Raw genomic sequence first — 16,634 nt, 5'->3', positions numbered from 1 at the left:
TATGTATATTAGATATTTGCTCAAGCCTTTTACTTTTAATGTGGACGTTTCTATAACTTCTTGATTAGTTGGAAGGAAGTATCTTGGAAGAATTTTTTATTTCATTTCACGGATACCTTTTCAAATGGATCTTATACAATTTGGATATTCTATTCTTGCTCTACGACTAACATATCCATAGTAGAAATGTAAAAATAGAGAAAATGGAGATAGTAAAATTTTGAAAAGAGCGATCATAGTGCGTCTGTAGTATATGAGCGCGTGTGAGTGGCGCCTCTGACGGCGAACGCGAAAGATAATGGCGCGGCGGCGACGGCCATGTTTAACAATCTCCCTTGTGTGTTTAGTATGCTGCAGTCGGTGTATCGGCGCGCCGAGACGAGACGGACGGGACGAGACGAGCGACGGCAGCGACGAGGAGGTGGAGGAAGAGGCGGTGGAAGTCGGTGTGTGCGCTCATGACGGAGACCTCGTGCGTACCACTCAGTCGCGTCGTCGAGCGGAGCCGAGTCGAGTCGTGTTACGGCCGCAATCGTGGTTGTTCTTCGCAACAGTTTGCCCCGTGACGACGTCAGTATCTGTGCGCGAAGACAAAAACGTCCGCCAGTAGAAGAATTTGAAACAGTTTGAAGTCGAAGTGTAACGTCGCGGTGAGACTCTGAATTTGATTTCTTCCCTTTGCTGCATCAATTAACTTTTTTTTACCGTACCGAAAGTTTTAAACGTGCAACCGAAGCGCTACTCTCGTTCGACCTCTCTCGCCCTCCGCGAGTTATATATCCGATCTACGTGCGCTAGCCCTCCCTACTCTCTTTTTCTTCATGTGTATTTTGCTCTCTCCTCTGTCTGTCTGTCTTGCTCACGCGTTATCCCTCCCCGTTGGTGTCTCACTCGTTCTCGCTGGCTTTCCGGGCAGCGATTTCAAGAATGTGACAGTGCGCGTCCTCGCGGTCGCCTCGCGCGAATAAGCCCGCAGGCCGGCGACGGCGATGGGTGACGAGCGACAAGTGTTACGGTGAACAGTGTGAGCAACAGTGAAGAAGTAGACGGGAGAGAAAGACGGACGATGCAAGCGGAAAATGTCACTCGGTGATACGCGTATACGGATGACGGGGAGTGATCGACGCGACAATCTCGGATTTGAGGTTAAAGTGTCGTCGTCGTCGTCGTTGTTGTTATGTGGTGCCGGTGCGCCGGCATTGGCGACGGCACGAGCAAAGGAATATCAAGAAAGAAAACGACACTATCGTATTCTACAGGGCTTAACCGCCCGAGATTCGAGGGACATTGATCAACCGTCCTGGCCTAACGTTACCAGACTCGTCTCGTAAGAGAAACGTAAACGACCAGAGAAAAAAGTCAGAGAGAGGCAGAGAGAGAGAGAGAGAGAGAGAGAGATTCGCAGCGATAGAAAACAATTTTTCGTAAGGCGAATCGCGCCGATATACGTATTATATACGTGCGCGTGTGTGTGTTTGTGGTTGAGTGCCGGGTCGCGAGGTTAAGACACCACATCGCTGTCGATATACACATCGTGGAAAGTCAAGAACCGGTGTCGTGTGTGCGCGCGCGACCGATTCGTGCTCTGCTACGGCCAACGGATAAGAAGTGTATCATGATACTAATAGTGCGCGTCCGTAACCCCGCTGGCGACCGTTGCACCGTGTACGTCTCTTAGGACAACGAAAGCTGACAACGTTCGCGAACTGTCGAGACAGCACAGGAATCTCTCGTGCCTTTTTTCGCTTATATACCGTACGCCATGTTCTTTCGTTGTTGAACAAATTATCGAGTATCTTTCGTCTATCGAGGGCGATAATACGATTTGACCACTAAAACACGACACGCAGATTTTCTCTAGTGTCCTCGCTAAAGTGTCATTTACTAGCGAACGACGTAAATAACGTGGTAACATTCGAGTAACGAAACAATAACAACGGGGCGTGTATAACAGAATCGTTCGAAGGAGAGTATCGCGAGAATGAAGTGGCGCTTCAGCTGATCGAGATCGTCGCAACGAATTGGCGTGTGCTCGCGTACATGTAAACGGATCGCGCGCGCGCACGCTGTTCGCGTCACCAATCAGCCGGCCAGTTTGTGTATACATACCGTGGCACATAGGTAAATGAGAGTTCAAGGTCGGTAAACGGTATTCGACCTAACCTCGTTTACTGGTTCGAAAAAGTTATCGACACGAAGAGGAAGAGACTGAAGCTGCTATCCTTCGTTATTCTACTTCGACCTACCTTGTTGCTTGCCACGCGCTATTCTCGATTGATAATATTAATTTTTTCTCTTCGAGAAAACCAAGGAAAGGACAAACAATACAGAGCATTCACGAGAACGGTAGAGAAAAGTGACGCACGTTAAGCCGTTCGAAAGCAGATTTACCGCGAAGAGAACGTTGCTGTTCGTGTCACAGGGGACTGTCACACTATTTCGGGACCGTGATCCAAAGTGCATCAAATCCGCGGAGAGCGTAAATAAATATACGCGCGTGTGCTGGCCCCGTCGGAAGTTTCTCGCTGGGGACCGTCCTCGTTCATCTGTAATCGTATGTGCGTCGACAGAAGAAGGCGGCGGTGTTTGTTTTTTTCTTGACAGAGTGTATAACCGCCGGTGTATATACTTCTCGTGTTCCGTTTTTTCGTCGTAGTCGTCGTCACGTTGGCGAAAGAGGAGCGGCAACGCGGGGAAGCTCGGCAAACGCGAAAGGGAAAGAAACGAGGCGGCGCGGGTAGAGGAAATAGTGGAGGAAGAGGAGCGAGAGGAAGGGGCGTCGGAGGAGGTGGTGGAGGAGGTGGTGGTGGTAGTAGTGGTGGTGGAGGAGGGGAGGAGGAAAGTGGCGTGTCCAGTGCGCGGTGGTGTGACGGTGTCGCGTCGGGCACCGATTCCAAATATTTCTCATTTTCCGCGCGGCTACGTTGAAAAGTACTGGCCCCCAAATGCGCGTACCGCAAATCCTGTTTCATGTTCATGTTCTGGAGCAAACGGACGGCGCTCACTAGACGTCTCCTAAAGGCCAAGGTCCGTGGAGAGCATGAAACCGAGTGTGAAGCTCAAGAGGATTCGTCACGTATTCATCGCGCAAACAACACGAGCGGCACCGACAACGACACGACGAGCAACGTGACGGCAACGACGGGCCAAACAACCAGAGGAGCGCGTGGAGCGTCGTCAGGAGGTGCAGTCGACGGCGGCGGGGGAGGAGGGGGTGGTGGCGCTGGCGGTGGAGGGGGAGGTGGCGTAGGAGGAGGTAGCCGTATCTCGTCGAGTAAACTACATCCAGGTTGCTGCGGTGGTGATTTGAGCCAGGACGATGACGAGGATCCCGTTCGTTTGTTGAGGTGCAAGGCGCTCCTCAAATCGCTCAAGGAAAACCAACTAGAGATGTTACTCACCACCGTGGAAAGCTGTGGCGCCGACCTCGGCTCGTGCGTCCTCGTGCCCCGTCAGCACTCCGAGGACGTAAACGATTCCGAGCAACAGCAACAACAGCAACAATGTTATCGTCATCATCGTTACCACCATCATCACCACTATTATCATCATCCTACGCATCATCATCATTATCATCATCGACATCATCGTACTAGACATCATCGTTCCTCGTCGTTGGAGAACGACGACGATCAAAACTCTGGATCGGAGGATTCGTGCGCGTCACCGATAAGGCCGGATCGATGCAGAGTACCTGCACGCGGCTCGCACGACAACGCGCCGATCGATCCTCACCTGCTCTGCTGCCAGATCTGGCGGTGGCCGGATCTCGCCCACTCGTCGGAGCTCAAGAGACTTCCTGTCTGTCATTCCGCTAAAGACCCTGTATACATATGCTGCAACCCTTACCACTGGAGCCGGCTCTGCAAACCCGGTAAGCAATCTCTCTTCTTTTCCCTCTTTTTATCCTCGCGTCGCTCTTCTTTTTACCATCTCTCTGATTGCAACGGATCAACCATTTTAAACGACCATGATAATTCGTTTCTAGATGTACGAACATATAGGTGGTTATTTAAATGCAATGAATTTGTTGAATGACGTTCGCTTTGTATAGATTATTAGCGATTTTATAATACACTGCATTTACATATACGTAGCGAGGAATTGAATATTGAGCTTTACTTTTTGTCTTTTGTTTTTACATAGTAGAACATGATTAAAATATTGTAGCAACACATTCTGATATATTTATGGGAAGATTTGAAATGTTGTTGTTGTTTTGTGTAAAATATTATAATTGTACCAGAAGAAAATAATTTTTTGAATGTGATTAATACGACTAAATGAATAAGATTTGAAAATATTTGATTACGGTTCTATCCAAGATTATCGGAGGATAAGTTGGAATACGTAAAACAGATAAATCATTTCTCCGGAATAAAAAAGTAGCTTTACTTGTTGCTTGTACGTATACATAAAGGTTAAAAGATTATGAGATTATCTATATTTTATTAGTATACGTACTTTTAATCAAATCTTCCTGTACCCAATAAGTTTCTGATACTTTTTAAAATGTAGGACTTTTTTATATCTTCTACTTATCTATACATACCTAAAATGAGATTATAATTCGATTTTGAGATGGAGATACGTAATAAGCTATGTAGATATATTTACCCTAAATTTGAGTGTTCAGAAAATTTTTTAAAATTCTATTTTCATATTACACAAATCGCCAAACAATTATATCGAAATGAAGATATAATCGGTGTAATTATAACACAAAATTAGCGATGTTATGTACTATGCTCATTCGGTTATGGTAATAAATTTTTGCAAGCGCTGGTAAATAAAAATAGAGATGACCTTATAATTCTGATAAGTTTGGGGTAATTGTTATGCTTTGGAAGCCGATAATTTAATTATAGAGATGTAATAATGCACTGACTAATAGATTTTGTTTGTTTTGGTTCGTGTACGCAGATTGCAAACTATCGTCGTACTCGCGTCATTACCCTTACAATAATTAATTTCGTTTAAAATCGAATTCAACGTTTCGTACGCTTCCAATTGTACTGTATCGTTTTCTGAACAATGTATCAGTTAATGATATAAATACCGAACTTGGCGCAAGAGGAGAAAATGAAATCGAATCATAAGATGCGCGTACGTGTAACTAAATGTTCCATACTTTATAGCATCGCATAGTTTTGATATTTTATTAGAGACATTAAATTAGCGTAAAATGAAACGTCGAGCTCCACTTTCCCATTTAGCTATTTCATTTGGCTATCAATAGGTGACATTGATTGCGCGATATATTCAACGGTTGAGCGCACGATGGAATTCGCGTTTATTAGAGAAATCGTAAAATTTGACAATGCAGAAACGTAATTGAGATACGTTCGAATTAAATGGCAATTAGAGTAAACTCGTTTACGAATTATCCGGCAAATTTTTGTAAATTTGTACGTGCGACTGTTATTAGGAATTAGAAACGACGAATTAATATCATTAGCTCGATACTTGATTTTAATTTTCCACGGCTTTTTACGAACATTGGATTATTTAACGTATTTTAACGTATTATTAACGTATTTTTCAAACACATCTGTAATTTTATATTAAAAGTAACGGATTAACGTTATTAATTTGATGTTCGATGTACAAAAGATATTTAGATAAGTTATTAAAATTGAACACAGTTTTGATACCATATCAAATTTTAATAGAAGCTGGGAATTTAGAAAATCGTTGTGTTTTATCCCTCGATCGTTGTGCAAATTATTCAATTTGTTTGAACGACGTGTCTTTTCTTTTCAAAATTAAAATCCAATTAATTTCAACGAATCGACACCGAACATTTACACTCTATTGAAAGCATAGAACAACGCTATTTGTCACCATTGACAAATACACGGACGCTCGTTTAAACATTGCTACCCACAACATAATGCAAGTCTGACTTTAAACGTCGTTAAGATGTCTCGAGAAAATCAGCTGTCACCAACATAAATTTCAGGAATAACAGATTTATGAAGTCATCCGCGTCTACGTATTATCCCGTGAAGACGTCGTAAATATAGAATTCCAATAAATTAGCAGAGCCACGGCAAACAATAGCGCGTTATTGTCTCCGGCAGCCAATCCACAATTATATCGTAAATTGTCACCGATAATGTTGGATAAAATTGTTTGTCGAACAGAGTAGCATAGCACATTCCATCCAATACCTGTACAGGATCGTGACAGACAGTTTGATTGATATCAAATGTTTGATACTGTATGGAGTATGTATGAGCCATAATAATCGACGAAAGTAAAACTTTCATCAAACGGAGAACAACATTCTTCGCTGTAATATTGAAATAAGATCGACGCAAGAAATACTTCTTTCATACGAGGAAATAAAAAGACCATAAAAGCACAAATCGTTTCCCATATAGGAATATGCTTCAGCATTATGATCAATATAAAGCTTAACCCTCTGTAACTGGAACTTTATTTGCCGATACGAGGGAAGAAGTATCAGAGAATAGAAAAATTTCTCATCGTGATCTAAAAGTTAGGACATAACAATTCCCGTAAATAGTCTATTTGATGGTACTATAACGTAATATAACGATATCACAACCGATAAATAAGTAATATGAAAATTGACAATGTTATGTCCTGGGACTTTTTACGTTTGAGGCGACCTCCAGCTGTGCACATAGAATTAAGCGGACCGCAATAATCCTAAGGAATTGTCATAAACGAGGCTGTTTGATTTATCTCGAAGGCCGTTAATTGGCAGGAAACATCTTTGAGTCAAAAGGTTCCTCGTGGTTATTGCCTCATCGGGTACGAATTGGGAAGACGTGGGTTTTCCCATGTTTCCTGGGATTCCACCTGTAAGCGGCAAGTAGTGGGGCGATGACCACCGATAAGAGTTTTCCTTTGCGACAACATATAATTTTGCTCGCAAACCGATCGTCTACAAAAAAAAAAAAAAAAAAAAAGACATGTGAACCAATAGCGTGAGCAGCATGTATATGTATCGATAAATACTTGATGCTTCAGTTGTCGCAATCGTGTTAGTTGTACTTACAAACCTCATAGGGAAGGCCACCTTTAAATCCTCCGTGTTGTCCGTGGGACGTGTGAAACCTCCGGCGTCGTTTCGGAGACGTGCGAATAATTTAACCACGTGAAAGGCCTACGCTGTAACGACAGCATGCCGCGAACCAAATGCTAATCGTCAGCTGTGCGTGGCGCGCTAACGAGCCCTGTTAGCCACAGGTCAACGTGAAACTGTAATTTATTACCGGTAGCGAGGAGGATTAGTCGATGTCCAGCTGGTCGAGTTCCTAGGTAAATGGGAGTACAAGCGTCCGTGAACTGAATAAAAAATCACACTGTTGAATCGCGTTTGAATGCTGCTGTGGCTTTTTTTTTGCCAGTGAATCCTGTACGAGAACAACAAAAGGAACAAGAGCGGAATAATGAATGGTATCGATACGTGTAAATGTTGTTGATTGTCCCCGCGCGCCGGTAGCAGTCGCGAGCAGCAATAAATTTTGATGAAAGCGGACGTTTTGCATCGCCATGGGAATCGCCAATGAACCACCGCTTTGTGCTTCTGTCGTCAAGACAGCGCAGATCCAACGTGAAAAATCGTTCCAAGTATTTATGTCGTTTCGAGCCAGTTGGATACGCGTTGCTGGATAATTTTCAACGAATCGAATACAGAACGTGAGATGGACGTGGTCTTAACCCTTTCGCTGCCATAGATGACTAGAGTTGACCTAATGTCATATATAGCACATACATATACGAACACAGGTGTTCTCCTTGCCTTAAGTAATCGTCGTTCGTCTAAGATCGTCGAAGAGAGTCGTATGGGTTCTTCGAACAGTATGAAATGGAAACTTGTTCCAGTTACGTATTAGAAAGAGTACAACTCGAATGCTTACTGTTTAAATTAACGGATGAAATCTTCTCTCGTGTACTGTTCGACAGAATCGCATGTGCAGTTAACGTGCGAATTTCTTTCGTTGTATTATCGCCATCAAATTGTACAGAATCTGAAATTAGTGAAAATTTGCTCGAGACATTTTTGTATATCGTTAATATTTCAATATTTAATATAATTAACGTCTCGTATTTTCGAGGGAACTCTAAATGGAACACCCTGTATGTTAATTTAAAATAGCTTGAATAAAACATGAATGATTAGCATGTTATGCTTCGTAGTAAAGTGTAGATTTACAGCTTGGCTGTTATATATAGTATAGTGGTGCCAGAGCAAAAAGATTAATATTGTAACGGGTATTTAAGTTACTTAGAATGTCGAAGATATCTGGAGTCCTTTGGGGTACGATAATTGATCATAAGTATAATTCAATTAAATTGTAACAACCACTAGTAAGAGCGCAATAGATCTAGAACGTTGATGCTACCTATTCCTTAGGGACTGGTAATTATATAGCTGAGGATTATAATAGCAAGTTGTTATATCGAAATAGGTGATCATACACCAAATATAATAGCATCAACGGTTCTATTGTTATTAAAAAATATGAAACATTAATGAATTCATTAGATCGATTGTAGAAAATTATAACGTTAGGAAATTATATATTACTGTAAAAGTTACAATTTGTTGTACAGAGTACTTCGTGAGTTATTACTACTTTAAAATCCTTATATTTATTTCTATATCTTCCGCATTATTTCTTTTATCTTTATTGAAATGTTTTCCCCTACTTCTTTTATTTTTATCGTTAAATCGTCTTCTATTAATTATTTGCATCTTCTGATCATCTTAGACATAAACGTAGATGATATTAAAGTAATATTCGACGACCAGAAAATTTGAATTTCCTTTTAAAAATTAAAACGTTTAATTGCTGTATCACGATGCCGTATTCGATACATCAAATGTTTATTTTAAGCATTTAATGTGCTCGAAAAGAGATGCACTCGAACGATTGAGTTGTCATATTAGCACTGGAAAGTACCAATCAAACTTTCTTTTTAAAACGAAACGGTCGTGCAGCGCAGGTAGGCAATGCCCGTTGTCCCATTAGTTGGGCGACATCTTTTACAGGTCTGAACGGTGTTTCACGGTAAACCAATAGCAGGTACGATTATCTTGACGATCGAAGGTTGTCTACATCCATCAATTCAGTTTCGTCTACTTTCTTTTCAAGATTTATAGCTACCTCCTTTGGGAAAATAACCACTCGCTGTCTGCTAACGTTGGAATTTTAACGTTAGAAATTTTTACCTTTTTCGTTTCTCTTGCCCAAATAAAAATAACTAGGAAACGAAGATTTGCACATTTATACGGTACTGTTTATTATACCTATTAAAATCTTAATTTTCTAATGCGATTTCGAGGAAGAAATTTCAAAATTGTATATATACATATCGCCTCAAAAATAAATATAAATATGGATATTGTACGTGATATAATAATAATAATACAAATTTGTTAATAAAAGTACATACATATATATTATATCAAATAAAAAGGTATAATATATAAAAATATAGAAATATAACGAGACGTATAAAATAGCAAATAAATATGTAAGTGAATTTTCTTAATCTATTTTCATCGTCTGAACATTGGATCCGATTGCCGGATTATCATAATTATACTATAATAAGTAACGTGTTAAATTTTTACAGAATTGCTTCTTTTTTTATTCTTCGGATCGTAACGTCGAATATTAAGTTTTAATTTTCTCAAGTGAAATATTATTTTAATATCGAGCAAATATTACCTATATTAAATAGAAGCATTACAACTAGTATTTAGAAGTTTATCGTACTTCCTTCGTACACTTATCTATTATCTCGCACTCTTGCGAAATAGGCTCCAAGTCATCAAGTGCATAAAAGTAACATACATAATTGTCTAGTTTACACAGACACTTGTCATTAACGGGCTCCTCGTGTAACCGTAAAGTTTGTAAATTTGATCGTCTTACGGCACCGTCTGTCTGCTCGTTGGCGACACAAATTCAACCACAAAAAGCTGTCGCGTCCTATCGACACAAAGACAGTATTAGGAGGAAAGAGAGAGAGTAAATAGAGAAGGCGCCAGCAAAACGCGGCTTTACGTAACTCTAACGATCATTTGACTCGACGCTGCCTCAACTTTTCTGGAAACTAGTTAGACCTAGATGATCGATTGATTCTGATTTAGAACCTGAAACGATAAAGAAACTAACTGACAGGAGTAATTAGATGTAGATAAACATTCTATATTTCATTTTTCATTATTCGATCGTAGTTTAGCTTTATATTCGATATAGAGTATCGAGTCTTTCGTGTTTCCTAAAATGAGAATGAGATGGAAATATACGAATTGAGGTGTCGTAGTAGAATTGTACAATTACAGAAATAATTTCAATCGGAGATGTACTATCACAGAAACGTTGGCAAAGTCAGGTTTATCCTTGTTCATTTTTACGATAGAAATCAGGATGGAAAGTAGGAAATAGAAATAAAAGCGAGCTAATGGAAGTAGAAATATACTAAGTTGTTATTTTCCTGTTATTAGTCATATTTACCATATTTCTGAGATATCGGTTTAGAATTCATAGGACGAACGTTCACCGTGAAATACGCGTATTTCCATGAAAAATTTATTGCCGCATTTTTAAGGTGTCGCTTAGTATACTTAGCATGGAATATCGGTCTATATATTTCCTCGTGAAACTAATTGAAGATAAAATCTATTTATATTAAAATCGTATAACTTCTAATTTTATTTATAATACGGCGCCTAGTATATTTAATGCGCTCTAAATACCGCGTACTCGACGCGCGAAATATCACCAAGCGTATAGGTACACAGCATTGAAAAAATCAAATCTCTAAATGATACGAAGTTCGTAACACCTTTAAATACGATCTCGAGAAGCCGACTTTATTAAATAAATATATTTGTCAGTTATCTGAATAATATCGACGTAGGCTGATTACGTACACGTAGCAAGGATGAAGGGAAAAAAAGGTGCTCTTATAAAGATTGTCGTGACATTTAGGCGTGAAGCAATAGAAAAGATATGGACGCAGCCGCTGCGGCGATAAATCGTGTCCACGATATTGGACAAATGATCATAAGAGCATTACTCTAATCGTTTTTATGGGACCGCCTTCTGCCAGTGGAATGCTTACGAGAAAACTCATAAACCAATATTTCTTAGCACGTTGAGCTGTGTTTATATCAGGCAACATTTAGCCGACTGATTCGATTGAACGATCTCAAATCGTTCGATATTTAATTCAGGTTAATGCTTAATTAAGGTTTATACTCTACGGCCTTGTGTTTGTTATTTAGCGCGATCAACGTGTTATGTAGAGAGATTTTGCGCGTAGTTTCAGTAATTCTAATTAATTTGATAGACAAATTGAAAAAGCTAATTATTTGAAAATGAATAGAAATATTCCAGTATGAAAATTACCTTTTTTTTAATTGTTTATGTATAATTTTGGAAGATTAAGAAATATGTATAAAAAAGTTGTAAGCGTGGTCGATGTATTAAAAACTGACGTTTGTATCACTTGACGATGGTATCTCACTCGTTGTATTCGACTAGCATCACCTTTGGAAAAACTGGATAAAATTACTAGGAAATTTTCGAAATAAATTTTACGAATTATATAAATTTCTTCAGATAACATCTGATTATTCAATTTGATACGATCTTCTAAAATTATGTAACATTCAAATACAAAGTCCGTTTGAAAGAAGAATTTAAGGTATCAATTTAAGAATTCCATATTCGTTTACATCTTTAACGAGCCATTATTAGTCGACTCGCGTATAAGTAATGGAAAGGAAAAAGAAAGTAACTCGCGAACTTAGATCTCGTCAATTTACTGATATTTCTACTTCGTAAACCGTTGTGCAAGAGGACCCAAAATAGTTTCCGCTAGATTAAAAATGATAGTTTACACGGTGTTGACGTCGAACGACTTAAGGTTGATCGACTCGATGAAAAATTGCCTAATGCAAATACCGCTTAAGCAATATTGGGTACAGGGAATGAGAAATTGGCGGAGCTCGCTATCTCGCGACGACGACGCGCCGAGATTCGTCACAGTTCGCCGCGCCGTACGCGATCTATCGATAATCAGCAGCGGCGGAAAATCGGCGCGCGAGGTAAACACCGTGGCGTAGAGCGCGCCGGTTCACTTTCCTATTAATAACCGTCGGAATTGGACGAGACGGCGGACGCGGGGCGTACCGCACGCCGACGAACCACCACGAAGATTCGCCGAAACGAAAATCTCCATATAGGAAAATAACGAAATCCTTCGGATTCCACGCTGAGGTTTCCACGTCTAATAATAGCGGCGGGTCGCTCGCGCCAGCGCGCTTCTCGCGTACGTACACCCCCGTTCAAAAGTATCAGGACACTTGCAATAAATCGGTGAAAAATGTTATTAAAGTATTTATGAATTTTACTGAATTCCTCGCACATGTATTTTGTTTGTATCGTATGTTATACTACATCGGAGTACCAGGGTTTGTCTTAGGTCTTTTTCGATAGAATGGAGACAGGATATTCTTTGATCAGGAGCAAGAAGCGAATGTCGTATGTATATAAGTTTATAAACGACTCATTATAAACGTTATGACAAAAGCAGATAATGAGAAGGGGGAACCGTTTTCTAGTCCCTAAGAGCATTAGAAGAATTCATAAGACTGTTTTATAGAATGACTTGGCACATCGCGCGTGTTTAATAAACATATATTCAATACTTTATCCAGGTGAAATAATAATTATATTCTCTTTTATCTATATACACCATTTTCATTATGGTATGTTCAATTTTGATCAATAAATAACATATATGAGAGAACACCAATGTTACGCTATCAAATATCGTGTAAAAATGCAACGTTTTTAAAGATTTGTATAATTCGATTAATAACATTCATACGATCTGACCATATTAATATCGACAAGTTATATTCCAAAGTGAAACACGATTAAAGATGTCAAGTACACTTTCGTATGAGGATGTATAGCGTATATGCCTCTACGGATAGTATACACGTACAGAGAAAGCTTGCGACGCATTTGTTGAAGCAGAATGAGAAACAACGCGAGGGGACGCGTCTGTGTAACAACCGGACAGACGCATCAAGAAAGAACTGGTTAATAAATCAACGACAAAGCACCGTGCGTAGAAAACAAACTATATGTGAGGAAGAAAAAGAACAATTAAAGAAACTCGAAGAAATGCCTACGATACGTCTTACCAACGTATACACCTCTGTCCATAGCGTCTCTATATAAAATCAAATCCACTTCAAAAACAGCGTACTACTACCGACCGGCATTTACCAATAGCCGCACAATCAAAGTTATAGTCAGAAGGAAATGAATCTAAAAATAAAGCATATATTGGGCGAGTCGCGGCCTGCCAAGAAAGAAGGAAAGAGAGCAAGCAAGGAGAAGAAGGCAGGCTCGAGGAGAAATAGAAGAAAGAGCAGAGAAAGATAGAGAAAGGGGGATGGGAGAGGAGGAGAGAGGAAAGATCGAGTCGAACGATACGCGAAGAACGGGGAGGAAAAGTGGTCTGAGGACGGGGCGCCGTGGAACATGTGCGGTTTCGAAGGGGTAGCGGGGCGAGAAGTGGGGAGCGCGCGGAATGGAAGGGGAAGCATTGGCGCGGGAAGCGGAGGGAGCAGCCGTGCGTTGCTGGCGGGAGAAGATGCCATAGGGAGGGGAAGCGGCGTGCAGACGGGAAGAGGGGGGAGCAGCCCGGCGCCGCTGCGTGTCATTGCTGGCGCCAGCTAATTGTCGAGGCCAGTCGGCATTAGCCAACGAGCTGACCGAACCGAACCGAACCCGAGCACTGCGAGCGCAACTCGCTGCACCGCACCGGTTTCTGTCTCGGCTTTGCTCGCCGGCTACTGTCGCGTACACGCATTGCCGTTCGATTCTCTCCGAATTTTCTTCCAACGCTATGTATACGGTCATGAAAGAACGTTTCTAAAAATCGAAGGAAGATGGTTGGAGCGAAAAACGAACCGAGGCTACAGGTAGTTTTTTTTCAGGAAGAGCTTCACAGGGAGATTCGGTGGAGATATGGTGGCTGGGTTTTCAGGAGAGGTAACAGGTTTCTTGGCATTCTTTTTTCTTCTTGGATGGAGAAAGTGGAATTTGGGATTGGGGTTAGGCGTTGCTTAGGGCTGCAACATTATACATGTATATGAATTTGTTGCTGCGTATAAGTAGGTTGTTAGATCGTTTTCTTTTCCTTCTTTTTTTTTATTACTTTTTGGTAAGAATACAGCTTCGAGAGGCCGAGAGAAGGTCGATACTGTTGCGATCGTTGAATTTTTATATTTCAATGCCTTCGCCATTTTTATAGCAAAATGGATTTGCAATGCTTTAGGAAGTAGTTTAACTCAAAGTTGAAGCGTGAAATCATGCATACCAATAGGAATTTTTTCGTATTCTATTCACGTATTTCTTAGTATTAGAAAAACACAATTGCGTGGAAGGAATGTAGCAGGATTAGATAGGAATATGTATTTTTAATATGGAGATTTGATTTTTTCTTCGCTTTAACTTCCGACTATTTTTTATTTACTCATAAAATATTTAGTACAGTGGTAGGTGCTCATTGACAATTTATTTCTAACACATTTTGAATGTTAAATATTGCGAAAAATGGGGAATAGTGATTTCGTGGATTATCGAATGCGTAAAAATGATGGCAAACAGTAAAAAATTTAAAAAATGGAATAACGTCGATTATAAAATATCGACTGATGCAATTAAAATAATATTGATAACATTTTCTAGTCATCAATCCCTATTAAATGATTATTGAAATTCTTATGTATACGTAATACATATATTTATAATAATTTACCTTTAATCTTCGAACAAACAAGATTTTCGACTTCTACTTAATCGAAAGTAGAACACAATACTACAAACGTACGAGCATGTAGCTATTTATATAATTTTATATTTTCCATGTATGTAATAATACAACTTCAATGTTGCACGTGAATTTACTTCATTTCAAGAATCAATTTTGAAAAATTGATAAGAATGTTTTACATACATAAGTGTTAGTAAAATAAACTTTTTCTCATATTACGATCACATAGCTATTTAATTTTATATTTCTTACATACTCGTTATACATATATATCAACGATATAGCTGCAATACTAACAGCTCGATGTTTGATTTACTTAATATCAAGGATCGATTTTGAAAATAATATGGAAGCGTGTTTTAAATACGCGCGGCGAGGCGAAACAGGTTTGCCAAGTAAATTAAATTATTTATTAATGCCACGAGGATCGGTGTTCAGTGTCTGCAAGTTTTTGCGATTCTCGCCGTATTTCGTGAATGTGTTCGGCGGACTTGAATACGATTTTCTTGAATACGTAAACATTATCATCGAGCATTTTATAGCTGTCGAAACACGGCTATAGCGTTCGTCGACATTTATCGAAGGTGAATCGCATTCACGGTGGCGCCTTGTTTTCGCAACGCGCAACGGCACAGACACACTGTTGTTGTCTTTATCTGGTTTTACGTTCGACAACGTTCGAATATTGCGCGTTGTTAATAATTCACTTGGATAAATCGATTATCATCGGCTAGACGGCATCATTACGCAAATTGTCGCACTTGTATCACTTTTTATTGTCTCGATATTTATTTAGAACGATTTCCTATCTTTCGTTTTCTTGCGTTTTCATTTCTTATGAACGTTTTGTTCGGACGCGATTTGCATATTTCTTTGTTTTCTGGTATTTTCAAACGACCACAAAATACGACTTTCAATACGTTTCGTCGTGGAGACCAAAATATCATACTTTATTTTATTTTTGAGTTTACGACACGAGCTTCTTCGTAGGATTCGTGATTCTGAAAATATAATTTCTTTGATAGATTCTGATAAGTAGACTACGAATTTTTATGCATTTATAGGAAATATAAAAATACAAAAATGTATCATCGTATGGATAATATTAAGTACTTATCGAAATTCGTTATCGTTAAAATTTTGCTTTCTAAATTTAAGATACGAATTGTGATTTAACGCGTCGAAATCGAAAACTGGGGTTTCGTAAATCAAAGTTTGAATGTAATTTTCATTGATTATATCATGTGGTTTTCTATTAGTAGCAGAGAATGTGACTATAATTTTAACACTATGGGCACTGTACTAATTCTTCATACAGACACGGAAACTAATGCAGAGATTTTATTCGAAGGAAGAAAAATAGTGTAATAATCTTAGATAAATTAATAATAATTATACATGATAATAATTTTACATGAACTGAGTCACAACAATTTCACTTAAACATATACTTAACATTGCAAATACAAGAGTTCCTTTTTTATTATCTTCTCTTTAAACATGCTTTCATTATTTAAAATGTTTTAAAAACAGTCGCTGAAGAATAATGTTCGCTGTTATTATAGATAAAAAAAAAAAAGAGAGAAATACTTATCTTCCTTTAAACGTTGAGTGCTTATGAATAATTTTACTTATTAGTGGAAATAATAATTTCGTTGTTGTTGATTTGCTGATTCGGCAAAATAACCAAACTGGTTCTCCTAATATTAAACCATACATTATCTTTTAAATTTTCTAAATATTTTCAGTTTTATGAAATCATATCTTCGATATTGAATAACATT

At 39.2% G+C, this 16,634-nt stretch overlaps 1 protein-coding gene across 1 annotated transcript in view; it reads left to right on the top strand.

Annotated features, from left to right (window-relative positions):
• Positions 1–280: 280 nt before the first annotated feature.
• Positions 281–16,634, top strand: part of LOC126867699 (uncharacterized) — a 115,104-nt gene continuing 98,750 nt past the window's right edge. The window contains exon 1 of the mRNA XM_050622510.1: positions 281–3,874. Coding sequence (XP_050478467.1) covers positions 2,971–3,874 — 904 coding nt within the window. The 5' untranslated portion in view covers positions 281–2,970. The remainder of the gene's footprint in view (positions 3,875–16,634) is intronic.

The sequence above is a fragment of the Bombus huntii genome, chromosome 7 (genome assembly GCF_024542735.1).
Source record: "Bombus huntii isolate Logan2020A chromosome 7, iyBomHunt1.1, whole genome shotgun sequence".
NCBI classification, from domain to species: Eukaryota; Metazoa; Arthropoda; class Insecta; order Hymenoptera; family Apidae; genus Bombus; species Bombus huntii.
This window is presented reverse-complemented; position numbering and strand designations above follow the sequence as displayed.